Source organism: Microcaecilia unicolor, chromosome 6, assembly GCF_901765095.1.
Source record: "Microcaecilia unicolor chromosome 6, aMicUni1.1, whole genome shotgun sequence".
Taxonomy (NCBI): domain Eukaryota; kingdom Metazoa; phylum Chordata; class Amphibia; order Gymnophiona; family Siphonopidae; genus Microcaecilia; species Microcaecilia unicolor.
In genome coordinates, this window is record NC_044036.1 from 109,481,543 (window position 1) to 109,504,901 (window position 23,359).

At 42.8% G+C, this 23,359-nt stretch overlaps 1 protein-coding gene across 2 annotated transcripts in view; it reads left to right on the forward strand.

The window, feature by feature from the left end:
• Window positions 1–23,359, forward strand: part of COL11A1 (collagen type XI alpha 1 chain) — a 700,769-nt gene that overhangs the window by 669,223 nt on the left and 8,187 nt on the right. For both annotated transcript variants that reach the window (XM_030205574.1, XM_030205575.1), the window contains 8 exons: window positions 154–207; window positions 1,318–1,425; window positions 2,523–2,576; window positions 2,707–2,742; window positions 2,837–2,890; window positions 3,009–3,258; window positions 9,522–9,634; window positions 12,505–12,573. In XM_030205574.1, the coding sequence (XP_030061434.1) occupies window positions 154–207; window positions 1,318–1,425; window positions 2,523–2,576; window positions 2,707–2,742; window positions 2,837–2,890; window positions 3,009–3,258; window positions 9,522–9,634; window positions 12,505–12,573 (738 nt within the window). The remainder of the gene's footprint in view (window positions 1–153; window positions 208–1,317; window positions 1,426–2,522; window positions 2,577–2,706; window positions 2,743–2,836; window positions 2,891–3,008; window positions 3,259–9,521; window positions 9,635–12,504; window positions 12,574–23,359) is intronic.

Here is a 23,359-nt window from a genome sequence, read left to right on the forward strand (position 1 = left end):
ATTTTCATTTTATATTGATGCTTTTTATGTCTGTATGCTATTGTTTTATTTTTTTTATAATTTGATATATTAAAACATTTCTATAACTCTACTTTGAAACTTAGGAAAGGTAGATTTCAAGTCTAATAGACTGAACTGTTTTGTCATCTTCAGGGTCCACCTGGGTTGCCTGGACTGAAAGGAGATCCTGGTAGCAAAGGTGAAAAAGTAGGTAATTTCTTTAAAATTAGCCATTTTTATCCAGATAGTTTATAATTAATTGGGGCATTTATAATGGTAGTCATGTTTTTCAATATCATTTGAACTATGAGCTGGATTCTGTATAAGGGGCCCTGTTTACTAAGCCCCACTGTAGGCGCGCAGACTTTTTAGCGTGCACTAAAAATTAGTGTGCGCTAATTCTAGAGATACCCATAGGAATATAATGGGCATCTCTATTGCTAGCACACGCTAACAAGTTAGTGGGCCTACAGTGCGGCTTAGTAAACAGGGCCCTAAGTGTCTTAAATGTAGGCGCATCAGAATAACTCGCATAGCACTATTCTATAAACCACATCTTCAGTAAGTGCTGTTGAAAGTCTGAGTATAATTCGGTCAGCTGTTCTTATCTGAATAGGAGTGACTTCTACCCAGATAAATCCAACTGAAGATTGTCTTCCAAATATCTTTGCAAACCCTTAATGGTTAAAAGGTGACAGAATGTAAAATGTTTATTGAAAAGGCAGTGGGTAATTTGATGTCAAAAACATTTTATAAGTACATTAACACATGCTGTTGAACTCATACCATTCAGTGGAACCATAAATCTCAATACTCTTTTGATATATATTTTAGAGTATATACAGTAAAAGCCTTTCATATGCTAAATGTTATCACTGCATATCAACAAATGCTATATGTTACCACTATGATATATTTAGAGTGTTATCCTCTTATATTTTATGGTCATATCTTTGATTCTTAGACATCTATCGCTAGGAAACCTTGGCAACTGTACAATAAAGAGAGGCCTTGGACTTCGTATAAGTATATATAAGTATTTATATATACCACATATGTATTCACACAAAAGATACACATTTAATTGTACATATACATTTAAATGTGATTATCATCATACTTAAGACATTTGAAATTGTACTCCTTTGCAGAGTTTTTTGACCCAAAATTATGCTGAGCATGACTGCTCACTTTATGGTCTTTTTATGGTATTTCTAGAGAAAATAGTACAATAGTGAATCTTAGAATATCACCATACATTGAACTACCATTTATAACTGTTGCTTTATATTTTGCATTCTGTTTCATATTTTCTAGGGACATCCAGGTTTAATTGGTTTGATTGGTCCTCCCGGAGAGCAGGGTGAAAAAGGCGACAGAGGCCTTCCTGGCCCACAGGGCTCTGCTGGTTTCAAGGGTGATTCTGTTAGTATTTTATGCTGTTGTTTCACTTAAAAGTGTTTCTGCAGAAAATAATTTTAGTTTAGTTCAGGTACTTATTACATGAAGTGGCTTATAATGTTAATATTATTGGCCTGAAGAAAATTGAAGGCATTTTTTTTTTTTTGGGGGGGGGGGGGGGTAGATATATTCAATAAAAGTACAATAACTTTGGCAATGTTCCAAAATTATCTTAAGATAAAAATGACCAATGTCAAACTATGAATGTAGTCAATGAGACGTAAAAATGTGCAGTACTTTTGTATTTGTCAAACAAGAGGGCTATAAGACTACATCAAAAATGTCATGCAATATTTTGACCAAATGTCACCCATAAAATATCTTGGAAAACCACTTAGGACAAGCATAAAAGCATGAGCATTGAGACCACTTGGAAATAATGCCACTATATGATTGTGGAAAGCTACTATATGGAAAGGAAGCAGAAAGAAAAGGACAAAAAGAAAAGAGGGAAGGGGACATGAAGACACTAGTAAGGGAGACAGTCCCCTCCTTTATCTTCAAGCACTGACTATGGAAGTGGCATCAGAGATAGTGAGAAATGTTAGGATGCTGCTACTCAGGCCATCTGGTCCTGAAGCAGTACTCAGCACTTCCCAGGAAAAAGTTAAATAAGAAGTCCATAGTAAAAAAAAAAAAAAAAAAAATCTTGCTAGAGAAGAAAGACTGAATACCATCTTGAGATCAGAATAGGTCTAAGACATAGAAGAATGGTCTAAGAAGTCCTAGAAAATGTAGATTAACCGATCTTCACTGTCTGAAAGGCTTTCTATTATCTCCATTGCTCTTCATGTGCTCCTTTCTCTACCTCTATTTATTTAATTTCTTTCTTTTAATTTTGTAGCCTCATAAATTGTACCTAACTTTCAAAAGTAAATGTATAGGTAGTTTCTCTTTGATATTTAGGTAGAAGTTACATGGATTCAAAATAAACTATCATCTTGATCCTAAGTGGATTATTTAAAATTGACCATTGTTTATTTTACATTCAGTATTATGTATTTTTTTAAAGTTTATATATACACATAGGGTAAATTTGTATGCATAACTCTCTTTTGTAGGGTATTACTGGCCCTGCTGGCCCTCTTGGTCCACCTGGTCCTCCTGGTCTACCTGTAAGTAACGGGTTTTTTTTTTCTAAATGAAACAAGATTGTCTAGTAATCAATTTCATATAGATTTTTTTAAACTTACTTTCTAATATGCAAAGATGAACAAGCAATACATTTTTGGTTTTGTTTTCTAGGGTCCTCATGGTTCTAAAGGTTCAAAAGGTTCATCAGTAAGTATTCCAACTCCAAAATTGTAGCACACTTCTTTAAACCTGCGTCATGGCTTTCAGTGCTCCTCATATTTGGTGTTTAACTTCCTTGTAGGGTCTTGCTGGTCAGAAAGGTGATTCTGGTTTACCTGGATTACCTGGTCCTCCTGTAAGTATTATACAATAATGAGTATTACAGTTTTATGAAGTTTGTAAAATATACTTTTATCAAATTTCAGCTTGAACTAGGGTAGTGGGTTTTTATTAAAATATAATACAATTTGCAGGGTCCCCCTGGAGAGGTTATTCAACCTCTGCCAATCCTCTCATCTAAAAAGACAAGAAGGTCCTTTAATGACATGCTGGCTGATGCAGGTGATGACATCCTGGAATATACTGATGGTATGGAAGAGATCTTTGGATCACTAAATACTCTGAAGCAGGACATCGAGCACATGAAGTACCCAATGGGCACACAGAATAACCCAGCCCGGACATGCAAAGATCTACAGTTGTGCCATCCAGAATTCCCTGATGGTATGTTAATGATATGTGGCAAATGTAAAAATAATGAAGTTCCATTTTTTCCCAAGATATTAATTGCAAGTTTTATAATTTCATGATTTAAGCAACTTGTAAGGGACCAGACCTGTGCTTCATGTAGGCAGTGCAGTAGGTATGACTTTCTGTTTCTAAAGTTTATCACAACTTTGTATCATGTTTATGTTTGTTTATTGAATGCTTGCTATATCACCTTTACTACATGGAAGCACCACCCTCCAGGCTAACGAGATAGAGAACATTGCTGCCACTGCTGTAACATTGCTGTAGGACCACAGAAAACAAATGCTAATGGAATGGATATGTGGTAGACCAGGAATGATTTGCCGAAGACTGTGTTTGTGAAGAATTAGCTAAACTAAAATTAGACCAGGCGATGGGGCCTGATGGGATACATCCGAGGGTAATCAAGAAACTACCCTTGGATGTATCCCATCAGGCCCCATCGCCTGGTCTAATTTTAGTTTAGCTAATTCTTCACAAACACAGTCTTCAGCAAATCATTCCTGGTCTACCACATATCCATTCCCATTAGCATTTGTTTTCTGTGGTCCTACAGCAATGTTACAGTAGTGGCAGCAATGTTCTCTGTCTCATTAGCCTGGAGGGTGGTGCTTCCATGTAGTAAAGGTGATATAGCAAGCATTCAATAAACAAACATAAACATGATACAAAGTTGTGATAAACTTTAGAAACAGAAAGTCATACCTACTGCACTGCCTACATGAAGCACAGGTCTGGTCCCTTACAAGTTGCTTAAATGTGTAGAAGTTCTGGCAGCCCCATTGTCTGACCTTTTCAATGCTTCCTGAGAGTTTGGAGTGGTCTCAGAGGACTGAAGAAGGGCAGATGTGGTCCTTCTGCACAAGAGCAGAAGTAAGGAAGAGATTGGGAATTACAGGCCTGTTAGTCTGACCTCAGTCATGAGTAAACTAATGGAAATGCTTCTAAAACAGAGGATTATGAGGTTTCTAGAACTGAATGAACTTCAGGACCCGAGGCAGCGTGGTTTCACTAAAGGCAGGTATTGTCAGACAAATCTAATTGATTTCTTTGACTGAGTGACCAGTTGGATATGGGAGGGGCACTAGATGTGGTGCACTTGGATTTGAGCAAAGCCTTTGATATGGTTCTGCATAGGCAAATGATAAATAAACTGAGTGCCCTTGGTATGGGCCCTAAAGTGACTGACTGGGTTAAAAACTGGTTAAATGGAAGGAGAAAGATGGTAGTGTTAAATGGAGTTTGCTCTGAGGAAGAGTTTACCAGTAGTGTACCGCAGGGATCAGTCCTTTTTCCGGATCTTCTTAACTTCTTTGTGAGTGATATTGCAGAAGTACTGTCTGGTAAGGGTTGTCTCTTTGCAGATGATATCAAACTCTGTAATAGGGTGTCTACGAAAGAAGAGTGGGGACTTGGGGATAAGGTGGCCAAACAGGTAGAAAAGGCAACAGTCAATGCCAGAAGGATGCTTGGGTGCATAGGGAGAGGAATGGCCAACTGGAAAAAAGAGGCAATAGTGCCCTTGTATAAGTCTCTGGTGAGACTCCATTTAGAATACCATGTGCAATTCTGGAGACCGCACCTTCAAAAAGATATAAACAGGATGGCAGCAGTCCAGAGGGTGACTACAAAATTGGTCAGTGATCTCTGTCATAAAACTTATGGGGACAGACTTATAAACTTCAATAAGAAAGGTGGGAGAGAGGGGATATGATAGAGACATTTAAATATATCCGTAGCATTAATGTACAGGAGGTGAACTTTTTTCAAATGAAGGAAAACTCTAGAATGAGAGGGTGTAGGAGGAAGTTGAGAGGTTATAGGCTCAAGAAATACTTTTTTACAGAAAGGGTGGTAGATGCATGGAATAGTCTTCTGGTGGAAGTGGTGGAGACAAAAACTGTGTCTGAATTTAAGAAAGCATGGGACAGGCACGTGGGATCCATTAAAGAAAGGAGGAAATAGTGGTTGCTGAGGATGGGCAGACTGGATGGGCCATTTGGCCTTTATCTGCTTTTGTGTTTCTATATCTCTAAGAACAACACTGAGGGATAGTCTCACAGGAGACTTCCTGCTAGTCCTTGTCAATGAAAAATGCTAAGTCCTGAGATAATGCTACTTGAGCTATATTTAAATAAGGAGAAAATTGGAAATTTTGGAAAAAAAAAATCAATTTCTACATGAAAGCAAGACATATCTATTCAGTTTTAAAAGAGATCTTTCACTTGAAATAACAATAATATTATTCAATCTAAGAATGAAGTCATTTATTACTATTTATAATTAGGATAGAAAGTGTATCAAGTATAGGTTTTATTCAAAAAAAGAATGGTTCTCCTTCTCTTCCCTTGTGAAAACAAATCTTTATTAACCAAGGCCCGGAGCATTCTGTTATAATTAAAGATTATAATGCAGCATATTTTGCTATGGGGAATTTGGAACTTTTGTAAGTTATGTGATACCTGGCAGCCATTTGTTTCATTAATGTGCCTTAAAATATTTAGTATATGCAAATTTGATTTTAACATGTTAACTTACAAATTAACACACACGTTCTTTTTGCATTTGTTAAGTTCAAATGCATGCTCATAATTTTATATTAAAATGAAAATCTGCAATGAAAAAAAATAAGCCTGACCATCAATAAAAAGTCAACTGGATGATATTCAACCCATGAACTGGCTAAGTGCTATGATTGGCACTGAGCCCAGATATTAAATGTCATGCCATTTCCAGTGACTGGCATTGAATATCTATTTTTTTTTTTTGTAACTGGCTTAAACTTAACCAGCCAAGTTAATATTCAACACTGGCCAGTTAAGTTTATAGCGACCAATGATAGAACTGCTATTTAGGTGGTTCGATTTAGCTGCCATACTTAGCCGGCAAAGCACTGAATATTCGTGGCTAGCTAGTTATTTATTTATTTATTACATTTGTACCCTACGCTTTCCCACACATTGCAGGCTCAATGCGGCTTACATAGTAAATACTTACAATTACAATCACAAAGTCTTTAAAGAGAATATTATAAGCTGTAGTAAACATAGTGAGAGTGGGGTTTTGAGGAATAAGTGAATTGAGCATGTCGGGGCAATCAAAGGTAGGATAAGCAAAATGAAAAGGGATTGGGAGGGGTGAAGAGAGGGAGGATGGATAGGAAAAGATAAGGGGATAAGGAGATTGGGAAATATAGTCTGAAGTATAATGATCATCAGGACCGAAATTAGGAGGAATAGTTTAAAGTTAAGTAGGGTCAGGCGGGTAAGCTGTCTTGAAGAGATGGGTCTTCAGCTTTCTTCATGCGCTATAGCCAGTTGGCCGCTATAAGCTAGATTCTATATATGGCACCTGAAAAATCTGCATGGAATACATTTCCGCCTCTGCGTATTCTATAAGTGGTGCCTAGATTTAGGTGTGGTATATAGAATATGCCTAGTTGATATCCCAGTACCTAGAACTATGCGCATCCATTTACACCAAGGAAAATGTGGTGTAAATATTGGCGTGTGGATTTAGGTGCAGAAGGGCATATTCTATAACACAAAATGTCTGTTTTCCCACACATAACCACACCTCTTTTTGGCTCCACTCATTAGAATTTAGGTTCTGTGCTTTATAGAATACGCTTAGCGAGCAATGTGTATAAATTCTATTTATTTATTTATTTATTTTATTTATTTGTACATTTATACCCCACTTTTTTCCACATGCAAGCGGACTCAAAGTGGCTTACAATGTACTGATTAGGCCATCGCCAAATCAGTGGATACAGAATAACAAATCACAAAAGAAGGATAGATGGAAAAGGGTAAGAAGAAAAGGGGAAAGGGCTTGAAAGACTGAAAGTAAGATGAGGTGATGCAGAAGTAGGCTATCCGAGACAGGCCGGTCAAAGGTGGAGTCCAGGTGCTGAGACAGTGCTGAGTGGCAAGAACAGCTTCCAGCAAGATAATCCAAAAGAGGAGCAGATGCGATACCCAAGCCAGACCAGGAAAAAGAAGCATGCCACAAGCAGAACCGTATGAGGCAGGATGAAATGAGAACGGCCAAACAGGCCAAGTCGAAACAGCAGGCTGCAGGAGGAGTCAAAAGCAGCTCTTCAACCGTCCACACCAGTTCCTCAGATGATGGCTGCAGCAACCAGGTGACGTAGTTCTGAAAGGCCCAACGGCCCAGCCGCAACGAGCAATGGATGATGAACGGATCTGGAGCGAACGGGTGGTAGGCTGAGTGCCTGTATGAGCAACCAAAATGCAGGAGCAGTAGTAAGCGGCTCGGAGAGAAGAAGAGGGAACCAGAGGGAAACGGCAGCAGCTGGAGATTGTCAACGCTCGGCCACACAGCTGACCGCACTCAATGAAGGCGGGGCCCAGGATGCCGACGGGCCCAGCAACATCACTGCAAAGGAATAGGGACATTAGTTCGTCTGGATCAGAGGCTGCCGCCTCCCCTCAGTATCTGGAACCGGCAAGGCAAGCTGAGACTTCCTTCCAGACACTCACACTACGATCGGCCCAAGCGGGCGGCCGCTGTTGGCCGGCAGCAGACACACGGAAACGGCGGTAACTTGCCGATACGAGCCTAACAGGCTCCCCACGGCACCCCAGACCAAGAGAGGCACAGGACCAGCAATACTTAGCCGATCCGCGGACAAATACCGGCGGTAAACCCGGGGGCCACGGGAGCCAACGATTGCCAATTAGTGCTCATTATTGCTTATTAAGTGCTGTTAAAAGTGCTGATTGACTTGTTAAGCCAATTAAGTTATGCACATTGTTATAGAATGCACTCTGATTTTGGCACGGAATGCTAGGCACGATATGTAGAATTCTGGGGTTTGCACTACGAGCCAAATTCTATAAATGCACCTTAAAAATCAGCGTTGAAAAACCACTCACTCAGTGCAATTCTGTAAACTATACATAATGTTAGGCGTAGTTTATAGCATATGTTTAGCAGCTATTCTTACAACTAAATGTTAGGTGCACACATTTAGACCACCTAAAACCAGGCCTAAATATATGTGCCTAACTTAGGTGCAGATCGGGTGTATACCATAATAGTGCACATAGATTTTTGAAATGCCCACAACCTGCCCATTCCACGCCCATGGCCATGCCCCCTTTTCGGCTATGTGCATTAGAATTTACATGCATCACATTATAATACATCTAGAAAGTTGTGCACATGAATTCTAATTAAAGTCAGTTAGTGCTGCTAGTTGGTTAAGTACCAATTATCAGCACTGATTGGCTTGTTAATCAATTAAGTTGTCCATATTTAAGGCACCAGTATTTTGAGGATTTCTTTTTCAGATCCCATGCTAATTTTTCCAGTAGTGTGTGGGACTTCCAAAAAATTAATGTGGGAACATACCACCATCTACTTAGGATGTGTTAAGTGCTCCCACATTAGCCCTGCATTATCCAGTTAGCAGATGCTAATGTGAATGAGCTAGATGGATAATGCTTCCAGGTCCATGCCCTGCCCATCACATGCCTTGTCCCCAAACATTATGGGGTCAATGCTGATATGATATTATGATATTCAAAGCCTGGCCCTGTCTAGGCTTCAACACTGAATATCCAGGTTCTTTTTGTGCCAGCCAGCCCATAACCAGTTAAAGGGCCCTTTTACTAAGGCACTCCTAAAAGTGGCCTGCGTTGGTTTAGGCATGTGTTTTGGATGCGCACTGGTCCATTTCCTCAGCTCACCTGGAAAAAAAGGGGGGGGGGGGGTTGTGCCGGAAAATTGAAGTGCGGCAAAACTAAAACCAGCATGTGACCCTGATAGAAGGACGTCCATCTCCCGATTTGTGTCGAAAGATGGGCACCCTTCTCTTTCGAAAATGAGCCCAATGTAATAATTTATTTTTATTTTAAAATATCATTTTCATTACTGTTTATACAAAAAAACTCAGTCATAGCAGTCTTAGCAATATAAGAACAGAAAATAATCTTTTGTAAAATAAAACAACCAATCAATAAAAACTTAGCAAATGAGAAAACAAAAGATAAATATATAAATCATCACAGGCATTATTTATTATTTATTAGAATAAAAGCAAAAATCTTTGTCTAAAATTTGGAATGAATCCTCCAGCAGTTCAGAGATGATAATCCTTCATGTAGCCTGTTTAAAATTACCTTACCTAAAATAAACTAGAAATCACTTGTAGAGTTTTCAGTGCAAGAGATAACATTTTCTTTATAACATATTTTGATGCATTTCAGGGGAATATTGGATCGATCCTAATCAGGGATGCACTGGAGACGCCTTTAAAGTTTACTGCAACTTTACAGCCGGAGGTGAGACATGTGTCTTTGCAGACAAGAAGTCAGAAGGCGTAAGTACTACTGTTATTTATATATATTTTGCGCTTAGACCTTCGTGTTGTTACATTTTTTCACAGCCAAAACTTTTGTGTGTGTCTCTGCATTGAGCCATTCTGCTTTTTATGCCCTATTATTGTTCTATTAACAATACTGTTAGTACTATTCAAATAAGCATTCTTATTATATAATTATGATTTACAATACCTAGGACTCCTTTTACAAAACAGCCCTACCAATTAGCATGCGCTGAATGCAAAGAAGTCCATGAGAACTGAATGGGCTTCTTCACATTCGGTGCACTGCTGATTGATAGCGCCACTTTATAAAAGGAGCTCCTAATGTTAAACATAGGAATAAGCATAAAAGATCAAACTGTACTTGTCTCTAACAAATTCATGAACCACATAATTATTGGAAGATATTTGCAGCTCAGAGCTTTCTCTTCATCCAGTCAAAAACTGTTGACTTGATATTTATGTGGCCAGTATTCACAAGTACTTAGTCAGTACCACATAAGTGGAGTAGAGGAGTAGCCTAGTGGTTTGTGTAGTGGACTTTGATCCTGGGAAACCGGATTTGATTCCCATTGCAGCTTCTTGTGACTCTTTGCAAGTCACTTAACTCTCCATTACCCCGAGTAATCCACCTCAATTGTAGTTGCAAAAGGCAATATATCAAGTCCCTTTCCCTAATTTAAATAATCTCAGCTGCTTAAGTTAGGGTAGTCACTGACCAGGAGTAATGCACCAGGGGGACCTCTTATAATGGCACACTGAAAAAATGGCCTGAAGTTGTATGGACACATGCAGATCCATTTTTCAGCGCACCTGTAAAACATGCCTTTTAAAATTTTTTGTCAAAAATGGACGTGCAGCAAAATGAAAATTGTCACACATCCATTTTGGATCTGAGTCCTTACTGCCAGCCATTGACCTAGTAGTAAGGTCTCACACGGTAACCGGGTGGTAATGGTCTACGCACGTAAAATGATGATTACCGCCTGATTACCGCCTGCATGGCAGAAAATAAAAAATATTTTCCAGCGTACATAGCGGACGCATGTCAAAAATTAAATTACCGAAAGGGCCACACAGTAGCCGGGCAGTAACTCAAAACTGACGCATGTTAGGCACACGCAGGTGTCTATCAGGCTTATTTTCGACATAAATCGGGAGATGGCCAGCGATCTTGCAAAAGCGGCGAAATCGGTATAATCCAAAGCTGCTTTTTTTACACCATTGTTGCTTTCCACTGCAACCAACAGCTCAATCAAAAAAGAGTGTACTGACATGAAATCAATCTGACACTCTCTTGATTTTAAAAGCGCTTTCAAAATCAAGAGTGTCAGATTGATTTCATGTCAGTACACTCTTATTTGATTGAGCTGTTTTTTCAAGTGGATCAATGACTGCGATCTTCTGCACATTCTGTTTCGGTTGCTTTCTTCGATATATATCCATTATATTTTGACAGTAAAGGATTATCGTGTAGCCCCTGAAGCAGCCATGCTGGGCGAAACACGGCCTGTGTCGGGCTGATTTATACAAAGGTTTTTTATCAATAAATTACATTTTGTTTCTTAACGATCTGCTCTGATCATTTTCCACATTGTATAAAGCTCTAGGGCAAAAATTAGAACATTTTTAGTTAGTCCTGTTTCAATAACGACTAAGTCCCAAAAACTTGCCCAAACTGACCAGATGACCATTGGAGGGATAAAGTTATGACCCCTGTGATGTAGCCAGACCCAGTATTTTGGATGGGCCCAGAGTTAACTTGGATGGACCCTTCCATGCCCCCCCCCCCCATCTTCCCAGAGATATAAAAGAAAATACAGATTTTTTTTTTCACCTACTCTGCATCCAACATCTCTCTCCCTCTCCTTCATGGCATCCCGACATCTTCCCTCCTGTCTGAGCCACATCCCTCCCTGGTATATCTTACAGGCATACACAGCACTTGTATTGATTCATTTTTGCTGCTTGCGCCAGCTCCACTGGCTTCCATCTGCCATGCCCTGCTCTTGCTAATGTCACTGCCTGTTTTCCTGTGTGGCAGGATGCAACAGATGGAAGCCTGCAGGACCAGTGCAAGCAGCAAAAATGAATTGCAGGTGCCTGGGACACTTGTAAGGTACATCGGGGAGGAATGGGGTTTGGAGACAGGAGGGCAGATGCCAGGACACCACAGAGGAAAGAGGGGAGAGAGCAGTGTGGTACCCCACTGGGTGGGCCTGAGCCAAGAATGGGAGGGACTGTGCCTGCCCAGGCCCACCCATAGGTATGTCACTGTATGACCCCCCCCCCCCTTAATCCCCCAGTGATCACAGAAGATCCCCTCCCATCCCACTAAGAGGTAAAACTGACATTGCATACCAGGCTCTATGACAGCTGCAAATATAATGGTCATTCCTCTTAGAACAGCAAGTAGGTCCTCAGAGTTGTTATTCCTGGAGGGTTAACCATACAGTATAAAGGGGTTATGATGTGATGTGTATCTGAGTCCTTTTATATAAAGTACATTGCAGTGCCCCCCTAGGCTGCCCCATTGCTCTGCTGGGATACCTGTGTGGCCAATCTAGTAAGACTGCTGCCTCCCCCCCCCCCCCCCCCCCCCCCCCAGGTATCCCAATGACTTGATTTTGTGCATTTTTCCTTTGGATGTTTTTTTTTGCTTGGAAAAGGCCCTTAAAGAAAGATGCACTGAGCAATAAACATCTAAAATAGGGTGATTTTCAAACCAAAAAGGTAGACGTTTGTCTGGCTCAAAAATGACCATGTTTGAATTTATGGATATTTGTTTTTGTGAAGTAATGAAAGTAATGAAAATATGGCAGAAACCTTGCACAGTTTTCACAGTTCTTATTCTAACATTCCAATAGGTCAGAATTTCATCATGGCCAAAAGAAATTCCAGGAACATGGTTCAGTGAATTTAAAAGAGGTAAACTGGTAAGTATACAACTGAATAATGAGTTTAACTAGCCACACTGCAAATAACAGGTATTTTATAAATTGCATTTCTTAAAATAGATTTCACCAGATTCATCCAACTGGAGCTAAACTGATAATGCAAAAGGAAAGTCACAAAAGGAGTTCATATTTTTAATGGTTCTTATTGAAGTCTAGTGTAAAGAAGTCAGAAAGAACAGATTTAAGCATATAGACCCACTGCTTATTTTTTTTCAACTTTAATTATTTTATTGAGTTTTATAATATAAAGCCAACATTGCAATGCAATTCAATCAAACATACAATTATGCATTGAGCACCGGGCCTGGGCCAGTTAGCTCATGAATTACATAGCTATTAGTACTCTCCACCATCACTTCGACGATGGTCTAGTTACACTTTTCATGCTCCATGGGTTTTATATAATTCTTACATACATAGTCAGATGCTTCAAACTTTGTCACCAGGCCCCGCATGTCATCATGCACCCTTAAACATACTATTTTGCACACTCTAAGGTAACTCCCCCTTCATGCCCCCCCTCTCTGCACCCATCCCCGTCACTCTCTCATTCCCCCTCCCCCCTCTACTGAACAAGCTCAAATCATAACAAGTCATTATAAAAGTTGGGCTAAGCAGTCTTGAAGTCGGGACCACCCCCTCTTGCGCCTTAACTCTCCATCTCTACAATACGTCGTGAGACGTTCCATGGCTATAAATTGTCCCAGTTTGCATTGACGGGGGATCAGTATTCTGCCATCTCCGCACTATAAGACATTTTGCTGCCACTAGCCCCCATTTCATCAATTTGCTCCTCTCCCAGCTCTCATTGTGTAGTCCCAGCAAACACACAGATGGGCTGCACACCAGCAATTCCCCTAGCATAGTTACTAACGCTTTCATTACTGCATGCCAGAATGTGATCAGTCGTGGGCAGGTCCACCAAATACAACCCATATCTCCAACAAAGATCAGAGGCATTAGGGTACATGCGCTTCAGTCTCTCAGGGGTATAGTACCACCTAGTGAGCACCTTGTAAGCATTTTCTTGCACTAATGCACATGTTGATGCCTTTTGGACCTCCCCGCAGATCACTTCCCACTCCCGTTCATTAAAATAGCAATTTAAATCTGCTTCCCATGCCACCTTAAATCTAAAGGGGGAAGGATCACTTCCCCTAAAGAATTTATACAGCACAGAAATGGGTCTGGGCACCCTCTGCAACAAGCCCCACAAATTTTCCAAGCTTTCCTTCTCTTGTGGACCCTCTCCAGTGGTGTGCTGGTAAATTTTTAACAACAGGCTCTCTCCCCGGTCCACCTCAGCGCCCCCCCCCCCCCCCCCCCGTCCACCTCTGCACCCCCCCCCCCCCCAAAATTGCAGAGCTGGCTATAGCGGGGGAGGGGGGCAATGCATTACTTTCTCCAGGAAAAAAAAATTAAATGATCCCAGGTTCCAATCTAATTCATGTTTAATGTGGGATAAAATGCCATAAATAAGTAAATATAAACTTTTAATGTTGAGCACCTGATTCTCAAAGTGAACATATTCCAAACACTATAATGAAAATAAAATGATTTTTTTTCTACCTTTGTTGTCTGGTGACTGTTTTTCTGATCATGCTGGCCCAGTATCTGATTCTGCTGCTATCTGTCCTCTTAACTCCGTTTCCAGGGCTTCCTTTCCATTTATTTCTTTCCTCCTTTATTCTTCATTTCTGGTCCTCAGCTTCTGCCTATTTTCTTCATCCATGTGCAGTTTTTCTCCTCTCTTCCTTTTCCCTCATCTCATCTCCTTCCTCACTCTTCTGTCCCCTCCATCCATGTCCAGCATTTCTTCTCTCTCCCCTCCTCTCCCCTGCCCTGCATGCACCCATGTCCAGCAGTGACCCTCCTCTGCCCTGCCCTGCATGCACCCAGATGTCCAGCAGTGACCCTTCTCTCCCCTGCATGCACCCATGTCCAGCAGTGACCCTCCTCTCCCCTGCCCTGCATGCACCCATACCCAGCGACCCTCCTCTGCCCTGCCCTGCATGCACCCAGATGTCCATCAGTGACCCTTCTCTCCCCTGCATGCACCCATGTCCAGCAGTGACCCTCCTTTCCCATGCCCTGCATGCACCCATGTCCAGCAGTGACCCTCCTCTCCCCTGCCCTGCATGCACCCATACCCAGCGACCCTCCTCTGCCCTGCCCTGCATGCACCCAGATGTCCAGCAGTGACCCTTCTCTCCCCTGCATGCACCCATGTCCAGCAGTGACCCTCCTTTCCCCTGCCCTGCATGCACCCATGTCCAGCAGTGTACCCTCCTCTGCCCTGCCCTGCATGCACCCATGTCCAGCAACCCCCTCCATCCACCCATGCCCAGCAGCGACTCTCTTTTCCCCCCTGCCACCCCCTCCCGAGTTGTTTTGTGAATTCTTCTTCTCCTCCCTCCCTCCCTCCCAATCCAGTCCCTCACCACGTGCCCGCTTGTTTTTTAAATTCTTCGCTTTCAGCGCCGAGTCGCCGACTGTCCTGAGTCCTCCCTTGCCGATTCGCGCTTCAAAATGGCCGCCGAGACTTCAGCCGAAGTCTGGCGAGGCCGCCTCTGGAAGTCTCAGCGGCCATTTTTAAAGTGCAAATCGGCAAGGGAGGACTCAGGACAGTCGGTGACTCTGCGCTGGAAGCGAAGAATTTAAAAAACAAGCGGGCGGTGAGGCAGATCCAGAGGGAGGGAGGAGGGAGGGAGGAGAGCCAGAGCCGGCTTGCTATTTGCATCAACCGGCTTGCAAGCCGGAAGAAAATTTAACAACCAGCTCTTGCAAGCCGGTGCGAGCCGGCTCCAGCACACCACTGACCCTCTCCCTTCCACCCCATCCTTCTCACAAAATGTTGGATTTGCAGGTAGGGGAAAATATCACCTTCAGGGAGTCCATACTCGGACCTCAGCTCCTCAAAACCCTTCATCTTTCCCCCCTGCAACATATCTCAAAAACTCGAAAGGCCTACCTGATCCCATCTCACACATGTGGCATTATCTCTCCCAGCCCCAAACTTTGGTTCCCATCTCATAGCCGCCTGGGTGCACACCTTATCTCCCTGTCCCCAACTCCTCCGTAGGTCCCTCCACATACCCATAAGATGCCTAAGGAATGGATTGTCTAGTCCCGCCAGCGCCCCTCCCATTCCCTCAGTAGTCCACAAATAAGTTTTCATAGCCCTTTGGGGGCAATATGCTTGCTTCACCTGACTCGCTGGCTTTAACCTCCCCCGTTCCCAATCCAAAACCATCTTAATTTGAGCAGCCATATAGTAGCACTCAATCCTTGGCACCGCTCTACCACCCCTCTCCATCTCTCCCCATATCACTCGCCCAGCTAGTCGAGGGTGCTTGCCTCCGCATATAAACTGCAGAATATATCTTTGCAGCTGTCGAAGTGTCTGTCTAGGAACCGTCACCGGCAAAGATTGAAACAGTAAAAGCAACCTGGGTAATATATTCATATTTACCACAGCTATACGCCCCCACCAGGACAGCTACAACCCTTTCCATCTAGAAAGTTCTGTTTGGATTTGGTCTACTATTTTACCATAATTAAGTCTGTACATGCAGCTCAGATCTCTAGGTATTTGGATCCCCAGATATCAAATGTGACTCTTAGCCCATTTAACAGCGTATTTACTTCTCAATCTGTGTTCCTCCATCTGGGTTAGGGAGATCCCCAATAATTCACTTTTATCCATGTTTACCCACAATCCTGCATGCCTCTCAAATTCCTCAAGTACAGCCAACAGTGCCGCCAAAGCCACTCTGGCTCTGCCACGTAAAGCAATATGTCATCAGCAAACAGAGCTATGCGGTGTTCCCTCTTCCCCACCATAATACCCTGAATATCAGGGTGATTACGCACCAATTCCGCCAAAGGTTCTATATAAATGGCAAATAGAAGTGGTGACAGAGGACAACCCTGCCTAGTCCCTCTACCAATTGAGAAGAATGGGGTATAATTGCCATTAATATGGAGACAAGCTTTCAGGTCTGCATATAGGGCTACCAACCACCTACTAAAGTTGCCTCCAGTACCCATATGGTTCATTACCTCCCTCAAAAACCCCCAATTCACCATATCAAAAGCCTTTTCTGCGTCAATGGCCAACAATGCTGTCCTTGGTTGTGTCCTCTGTGCCTCCCACAACAAGTGTAAAGTACGTCTAATGTTGTCTCCCACCTGCCTCCCTGAATTAAACCCAGATTGGTCTACATGTAGCAATTTTTGTAAGACCCTACTCAACCTATTGGCTAAAATTTTAGCCAATATCGTCGCATCTACATTTAACAACGAGATGGGTCTATATGAACCACAAATTGAGGGGTTTTTACCCGGTTTAGGCAGCACCGAGACCTCCGCCTCTGACATAGATCTCAACAGTCCATTACCCTCTAACACTTCATTGCCCACCCGTGTTAGCTGAGGCCCTAGCTCTTCTAAAAAAACATTTATAGAACCCTGCTGTATATCCATCCAGTCCAGGCGCTTTTCCATTCAGGAGATTCTTGATGACCCCTTGCACTTCCCCCATTCGAATAGGTTCCCCCAATTGGGCCTTTTCCGAATCACTCAGACAATTTAACTGTATCTGATCCAGATATTGGGCTAGCCCAACCTCTGATTCGCCCTCTGGGGTCCTGTACAATTCCTGATGATATGTCACAAAGCTCCGAGCTATTTCGGTGTCTGTGTAATGCCAACATCCCCTTCCATCCCTCATTTTTTGAATAAGAGATTTGGTTCATCTGACCCGTAACAGACGAGCCAGTAGGGCCCTTGATTTGTTGGCAGTCAAAATTCTGCTGTTTAAGCTTAGTTCTTAATGTAGTCAATGTCCACCATTTGCAGTTGCTCTAATGCTCCCCTTACTTTTTTAAGCTCCTCCCAAAGTTTTAATGTGGGGTTACATTTATGTGCTTTTTCTAAATGGACCAGTTGGGTGCACAACTCCAACGACTGCTGTTCTCGTTCTCTTTTTTTTCCACGCCCCCCTCCATTTAATCAATACTCCTCTCACCACTGCTTTCATTGCATCCCATAGTATCTCATCTGGAACCTCACCATTATCATTAAAGTAATAGAATTCTTGTATGGCCCACTTAATCTCCTCCCAAACTTTTTCATCTCCAAGTAATGTATCATTCAATTTCCATACACCGCCCCGTTTCCTATCCCCAAGTCCCTTAAACTTAATCCGCGTGGGAGCATGGTCTGAAACCTGGATTGCTTCTATTTCAGCCACATCCACCATATGCCAGCTATTTTGATGTACCCACTGGCTATCTAAACGTGTGTATGATTGTGCTGCATGAGAGTAAAAAGTGTAATTCCTCTGCATCCCATGCAGCAGTCTCCAACAATCTACAACCTCAAGCTCTTTCAAGAATTGCAGCAGCGCCTTACGCCCAGGGCCACTAGTTTGCCCTCCCCCCGAGGAGTGATCCAATCGCGCATCTGGGGCAATGATGAAATCTCCCCCCACTACCACCTGACCCCATAATAAAACCCTGGATTTCCCCCATCAGAGTGTGAAAAAATTGCTTTTGACCCCCATTTGGTGCATATATATTGATTAGCGTGATCTCCCTACCCTACAGCAACCCCCTAAGGCCCAGACATCGACCACTAGAGTCCCGAAACTCCTTCGTTATTACTAAGCCACAGTTTTGTCGCACTAGTATCGCCACACCCCCTACCCTCTTAGATCCCCCTCCCTGATGCACTACTACATCTCTAAAAGGCCTATGCCGCAGCATTTGGGTGTCTCTCGGTCTTAAGTGTGTTTCTTGTAGCATCATCACGTCCCACTTCAATCTACTCAACTCTTTAAAAACTCGACTACGTTTCCCCTGATTATTGAGACCATTTACATTCCAAGTCTCCACCACTAAAGTCTCACCCGATCCTCCCTCTCCCTCTCCTAGCCCTACCTCACCTCCCCTAGCATGCCCCTGTTGCGCCCCATGTCCCTGACCCAGTCCCTCATGCTTCAGAGTATCCCTTTCCCTCCCCTATCCTCCCTTCCCCCGTCCCCTGTGCTGATCCCTGTTGCAGTCGATCAGCCACGTTCGGAGGAATAAACTCACTCTCCCAAAGGCTCAGACCATTTGTAACTATATCCAATTCCACCTCATCAAACCAATTTCCACCATTCCTTCCATATTCAAGATTCCCCAGCATGCATACTAAGCATCATCCCACAATTTTAAGCCCTCCCACCAACATGCCCCACACTCCCCCCTCCTGCACATACAGTAACCAACCTAGTCCCTCTCAGATCCAATACCATCTCACTTTGTCCCTCTCTATCCCCTTCTAGCCCCTAGTGTAAGCACCTTTTCAACAGTCATGCTTATCTGCAAAATGTCCGTATTCAAGCAACAAGTCCTGTGCTTTGTCACAATATTCTAATATCTCAATTTGATGTTACTCCCTCATCACATGACAGACCAGGTCTTCATGAAGCCTGCTTGCCAGCCTTCTTCCTGTGTTCCACCACCACCTGCCATGCTGAATCTTTTCTAGGCTCATTAGACTCCATTGGTCGCTTCGTCTGCACCGGCAAATCAGGACACCCCATAGCCCGCAACGCCAACCATGCTTCATCCAATGTCTTTACTATGCGCGACTTCCCGTCCACCGTAATCCACACGGCGAACGAGAAAAGCCATCTGTACCGGATCCCCTTTGAGCGCATAAATCCTGTGACTTCTCGAAATGTTCCATGCTTCTGCAATGTGGTGCGCACCAAATCCTGGTAGACCCCGATCCTACAATTTTTCCAAAGAATTTCTTTTTGTTCACGGGCCTGATTTAAAGTCTTTTCCTTGGTGAGGTAATCCAAAAAGCATACCACGACATCCCTCGGGTTAGAATCTCTCCGTGGGCCTGTAGCTCGATGCACCCTTTGAATACGTATTTCTGGTTGTTGGGCCCCTTCTTCCGGATTCAATATGTAGAGGCACAATTCTCGTATTACAGCTTCACAGTTACTGAAAATGTCCAACTCAGGGATACCTTTAAATCGCAAATTATTGTGACGCAACCTGTTTTCCAGGTCCTCCAACTGCTCTCTGAGCTGTTGCAGCTCCTCCTGATCCACAATCGCTTTCCCTCGGAGCTTTTCCACATCCGTTTTTAGGGTCATCATCCCCTCCTCCATCTCACCAACATGGGACCCCAAATCATGAATTTCAGCCCTAATATCTTTTAGGGCGTTTTGCACATCTTTCCTGATGCCCGCAAAGTCCGCTTTTAAGTCTTGAAACCAGCCCACCACATCAGATTTTGTGATGTTGTTAGCTTCCTCAGTGCCGTCAGAGGACCTTTCTATTTCTGGGTTAGCCTGCACAGACACCATCTTTCTTTCCCCCCCGCTGTTTCTCCTTTTGATTTTTCGCACCTCTCCGGTGTGAAATGGAACTGTTCCAAGGCTTTTTTCGGCGGCATAACCTGGGATCGTCACTCTCCTGCCTTTTCCGTGCCCAAATTGCCTGCTTAGATAGTGGGATTTGCTCAATAAACCATCAGCGGAGCCACACGATCAAGCAGCCATCTCGGACCGTGACATCACTTCCTCTCCCCACTGCTTAGCAGCATAAAATGTATTGTACTGTTTTGGGATCTTGCCAGGTACTTCTGTCCTGGATTAGCCACTGTTGGAAACAGGATGCTGGGCTTGATGGACCTTCGGTCTGTCCCAGTATGGCAATTCTTATGTACTTATGTAAATGTACTAACATGCTTTATGGGCCTCTTTTACAAACCTGTGCTACTGATTCCCGGTGCAGCAAATGAGAGGAAGACCATTCAGTTCCTATGGGCTTCCTCTCATTTGCCATGCGGGAATCGCTAGCACGGCTTTGTAAAAGAAGCCCTATGAGATTTTGCAGTTACTGCATGATAAGAACCTAAATTAATGTGTGATAACTCCAAAATCTCTCTGTTAACAGTGGGGGACATTTCACATGACAATTCTAATCCACACAGTTGAAAAGGGGGCACAGCCATGAGCATAGAATGGGTGGGGTTATGGGCTTTTCAAAAATCTATGTGCAGTATTATAGAATACACCCAATCTGCACCTAACTTAGGCGCAGAAATTTAAGGCCTGGTTTTAGGTGTCCTAAATGGGTGCACCTAAATTGTAGTTACAAGAACATTGCATGAGCATATTCTATAAACCATATTTAATTTTAGGCATAGTTTATAAAATCACACTAACCGTGTGGTTTTACAGTGCCAATTTTTAAGGCACCATATATAGAATTTCCCCCATAGTGCATACTCTAACAAGCACCCTCTTTACACATACCCCTGGATTCTATATAGGTTGCCCAAAGTTGGACGCCTAAACTTGCATGAGGATCCCAGATGTGTGCATAAACTAATTAGTCAATTAGATGCTAATAATCAATTATTGGAGTAAATTGACTCTTAATTGGCACTAATTTGGAGCTGTGTGGGCATCTGCCTAGGCCCAATGTGCACCTAAATTTCATAATGCGCAACTTAAAAGCAGGCATGATCATGGGAGGCACATGGGTGGGTTAGGGCATTCCCAGAAATTAGGCATCATGTTATAAAATACTTGGATTTAAATGCCCAACTGCCACCAGTTGGGTGTGAGGATTTACATCAGGTTTCTGCAGGCAGAAGTCCTCATGCCCAAAGTTGGGCATGGGATTCTGCGCTAAACGCTATTCTATAAAGGCAGGGCCGTGCCTAGGGTCTACGGTGCCCCTCAGTGTCCCGCCTTCTTCTGACATCATTTCTGATGTCAGAAGAAGGCGGAACTGAGCGAAGGGAAGACTGACACGTCGGGGCGGGGGAGCGCCGCCTCCTTCTCACTAACGCTATGCTGCTGCTGGACAGAGGTAAATTTAAACAAAAAAAAAAGGAAAAGTATCTGGGGAGAAGAGGGCGAGGTAAGCATGGTGCGGCGGGGCGCCCCCCCGAGGATGGTGCCCTCCTGCCATGCTTACCTCGCTTACCGTGTTGGTACAGCCCTGTATAAAGGCTGTTTAGCACTAAGCAACCTTGGAGTGCAGGAGTGGTCTAGTAGTTAGAGCACTGGTCTTGACATCCAGAGGTGGCCGGTTCAAATCCCACTGTTGCTTCTTGTGATCTTGGGCAAGCCACTTAACCCTCAATTACCTCAGGTACAAACTTAGATTGTGAGCCCTCCAGGGACAGGGAAATGACCACAGTACCTGAATGTAACTCACCTTGAGCCACTACTGAGAAAGGTGTGAGCAAAATCCAAATAAATAAATTATATAATTGGCACTTAGCATGATCTTACTAGCACCATTTACTGAATCTGGCCCTAGTGTTGTGTTTCCCAAGTCGATCTTGAAATACCCCCTTGCCAGTCAGGATTTTAGAATATGCATAATATTAATTTGTATACACTGTCTCCATTGTATACAAATTTATTTCATGCATGTTCATTGTGGATATCCTGAAAATCTGACTGGCAAGGGGGTATTCCAGGACTGACTTGGAAAACACTGCCTTTGCAAAGAGTGTACACTATGGATGATATTCATTCCAAAATGGGAAAAAAATGAAAACAAAAGACACAAAACTTTTATGGCTGCTCATCCCTACAATCATATTCATGGTGTGTGTGCTAATAATTTTTTTTTAATTTATAGTTCTTCAGTTAAGTAGCTTTTATATTATATCGAAGGTTTGTTATATTTAACAACAGTTTATGGTGGAATCACATGCAACAGTAAATGCATAACAGGACATCAAAAAGGTGCTATTTTATGTCTGTTTTATTAAAGCAACACCCAATTATCTTGTATATAATGATGATCATAGATCATTAAATGTGGGAATCAATAGTCTGCATAAATAACTTATACCTGCAGATAGTTCACAGTTTTCATCATCAGGGCAAATAAAAATGTAATGTGTGCTATTGTGCAGTAGAAATTAGAAATGAATCATAAATTCCAACATATCTTTCTAAAATATTTTCCATAATATGCTGTGGTAGTATCAGGCAAGTTCCCACACGGACAGTTCCCACCGGATCGTTCCCACCTACCAATTCCCCCCGAGACAATTCCCACCTTGAACAATTCCCCTGGGACAATTCCCACTTAAAGGGACAATTCCCACCAAGAACTCCCCCCCCCCCCCCTACACATTTCCCACTCTCCCTAGCCTTTAGCTTCTTTCTTGTATCGAGTCCCATAAGTCCTGGCAGTGCTTTTTTTTTTACGGCATCTGAAACGAGGTTAGAGCAGCATACGGATGTACACAGTGGACATATAATAACTGAATAACTTTTCATAGGTAGAATAGTAATTTGTTAGAAATTGTAATCAGTGTGTCATTTTGAAGGGTTGAATTAGGTTAAAACCTAGTTTGGGGGTGTGTGGGGGCATTACCCCCCTCCCCCCCCCACACACACACATGAACTGCACTTTGTATTTATTTATTTATTTATTTATTTAGGCCATTTAGATCCCAGATTAAACATGAATTAGGTTGAAACTGGGGGGTGGGGGGGGGGCATTGCCATCCCCCTCATAAACTGTATGTCTGGAAGGGGAAAGGGATGTGTAAAAGTTAATGTTGTAGGGTTGTGTGAAGGGTAACTGACCCCCCAAATGATGTGGAAGAGAAAAGGTTATTTGTCGCTAGTGTGTTTTGTATTTTTTCAGTTATGGGTGGGAATTGTCCTCCCTGGTGTGGTGGGAATTGGTTCAATGGGAATTGTCCTAGGTAGGAATTG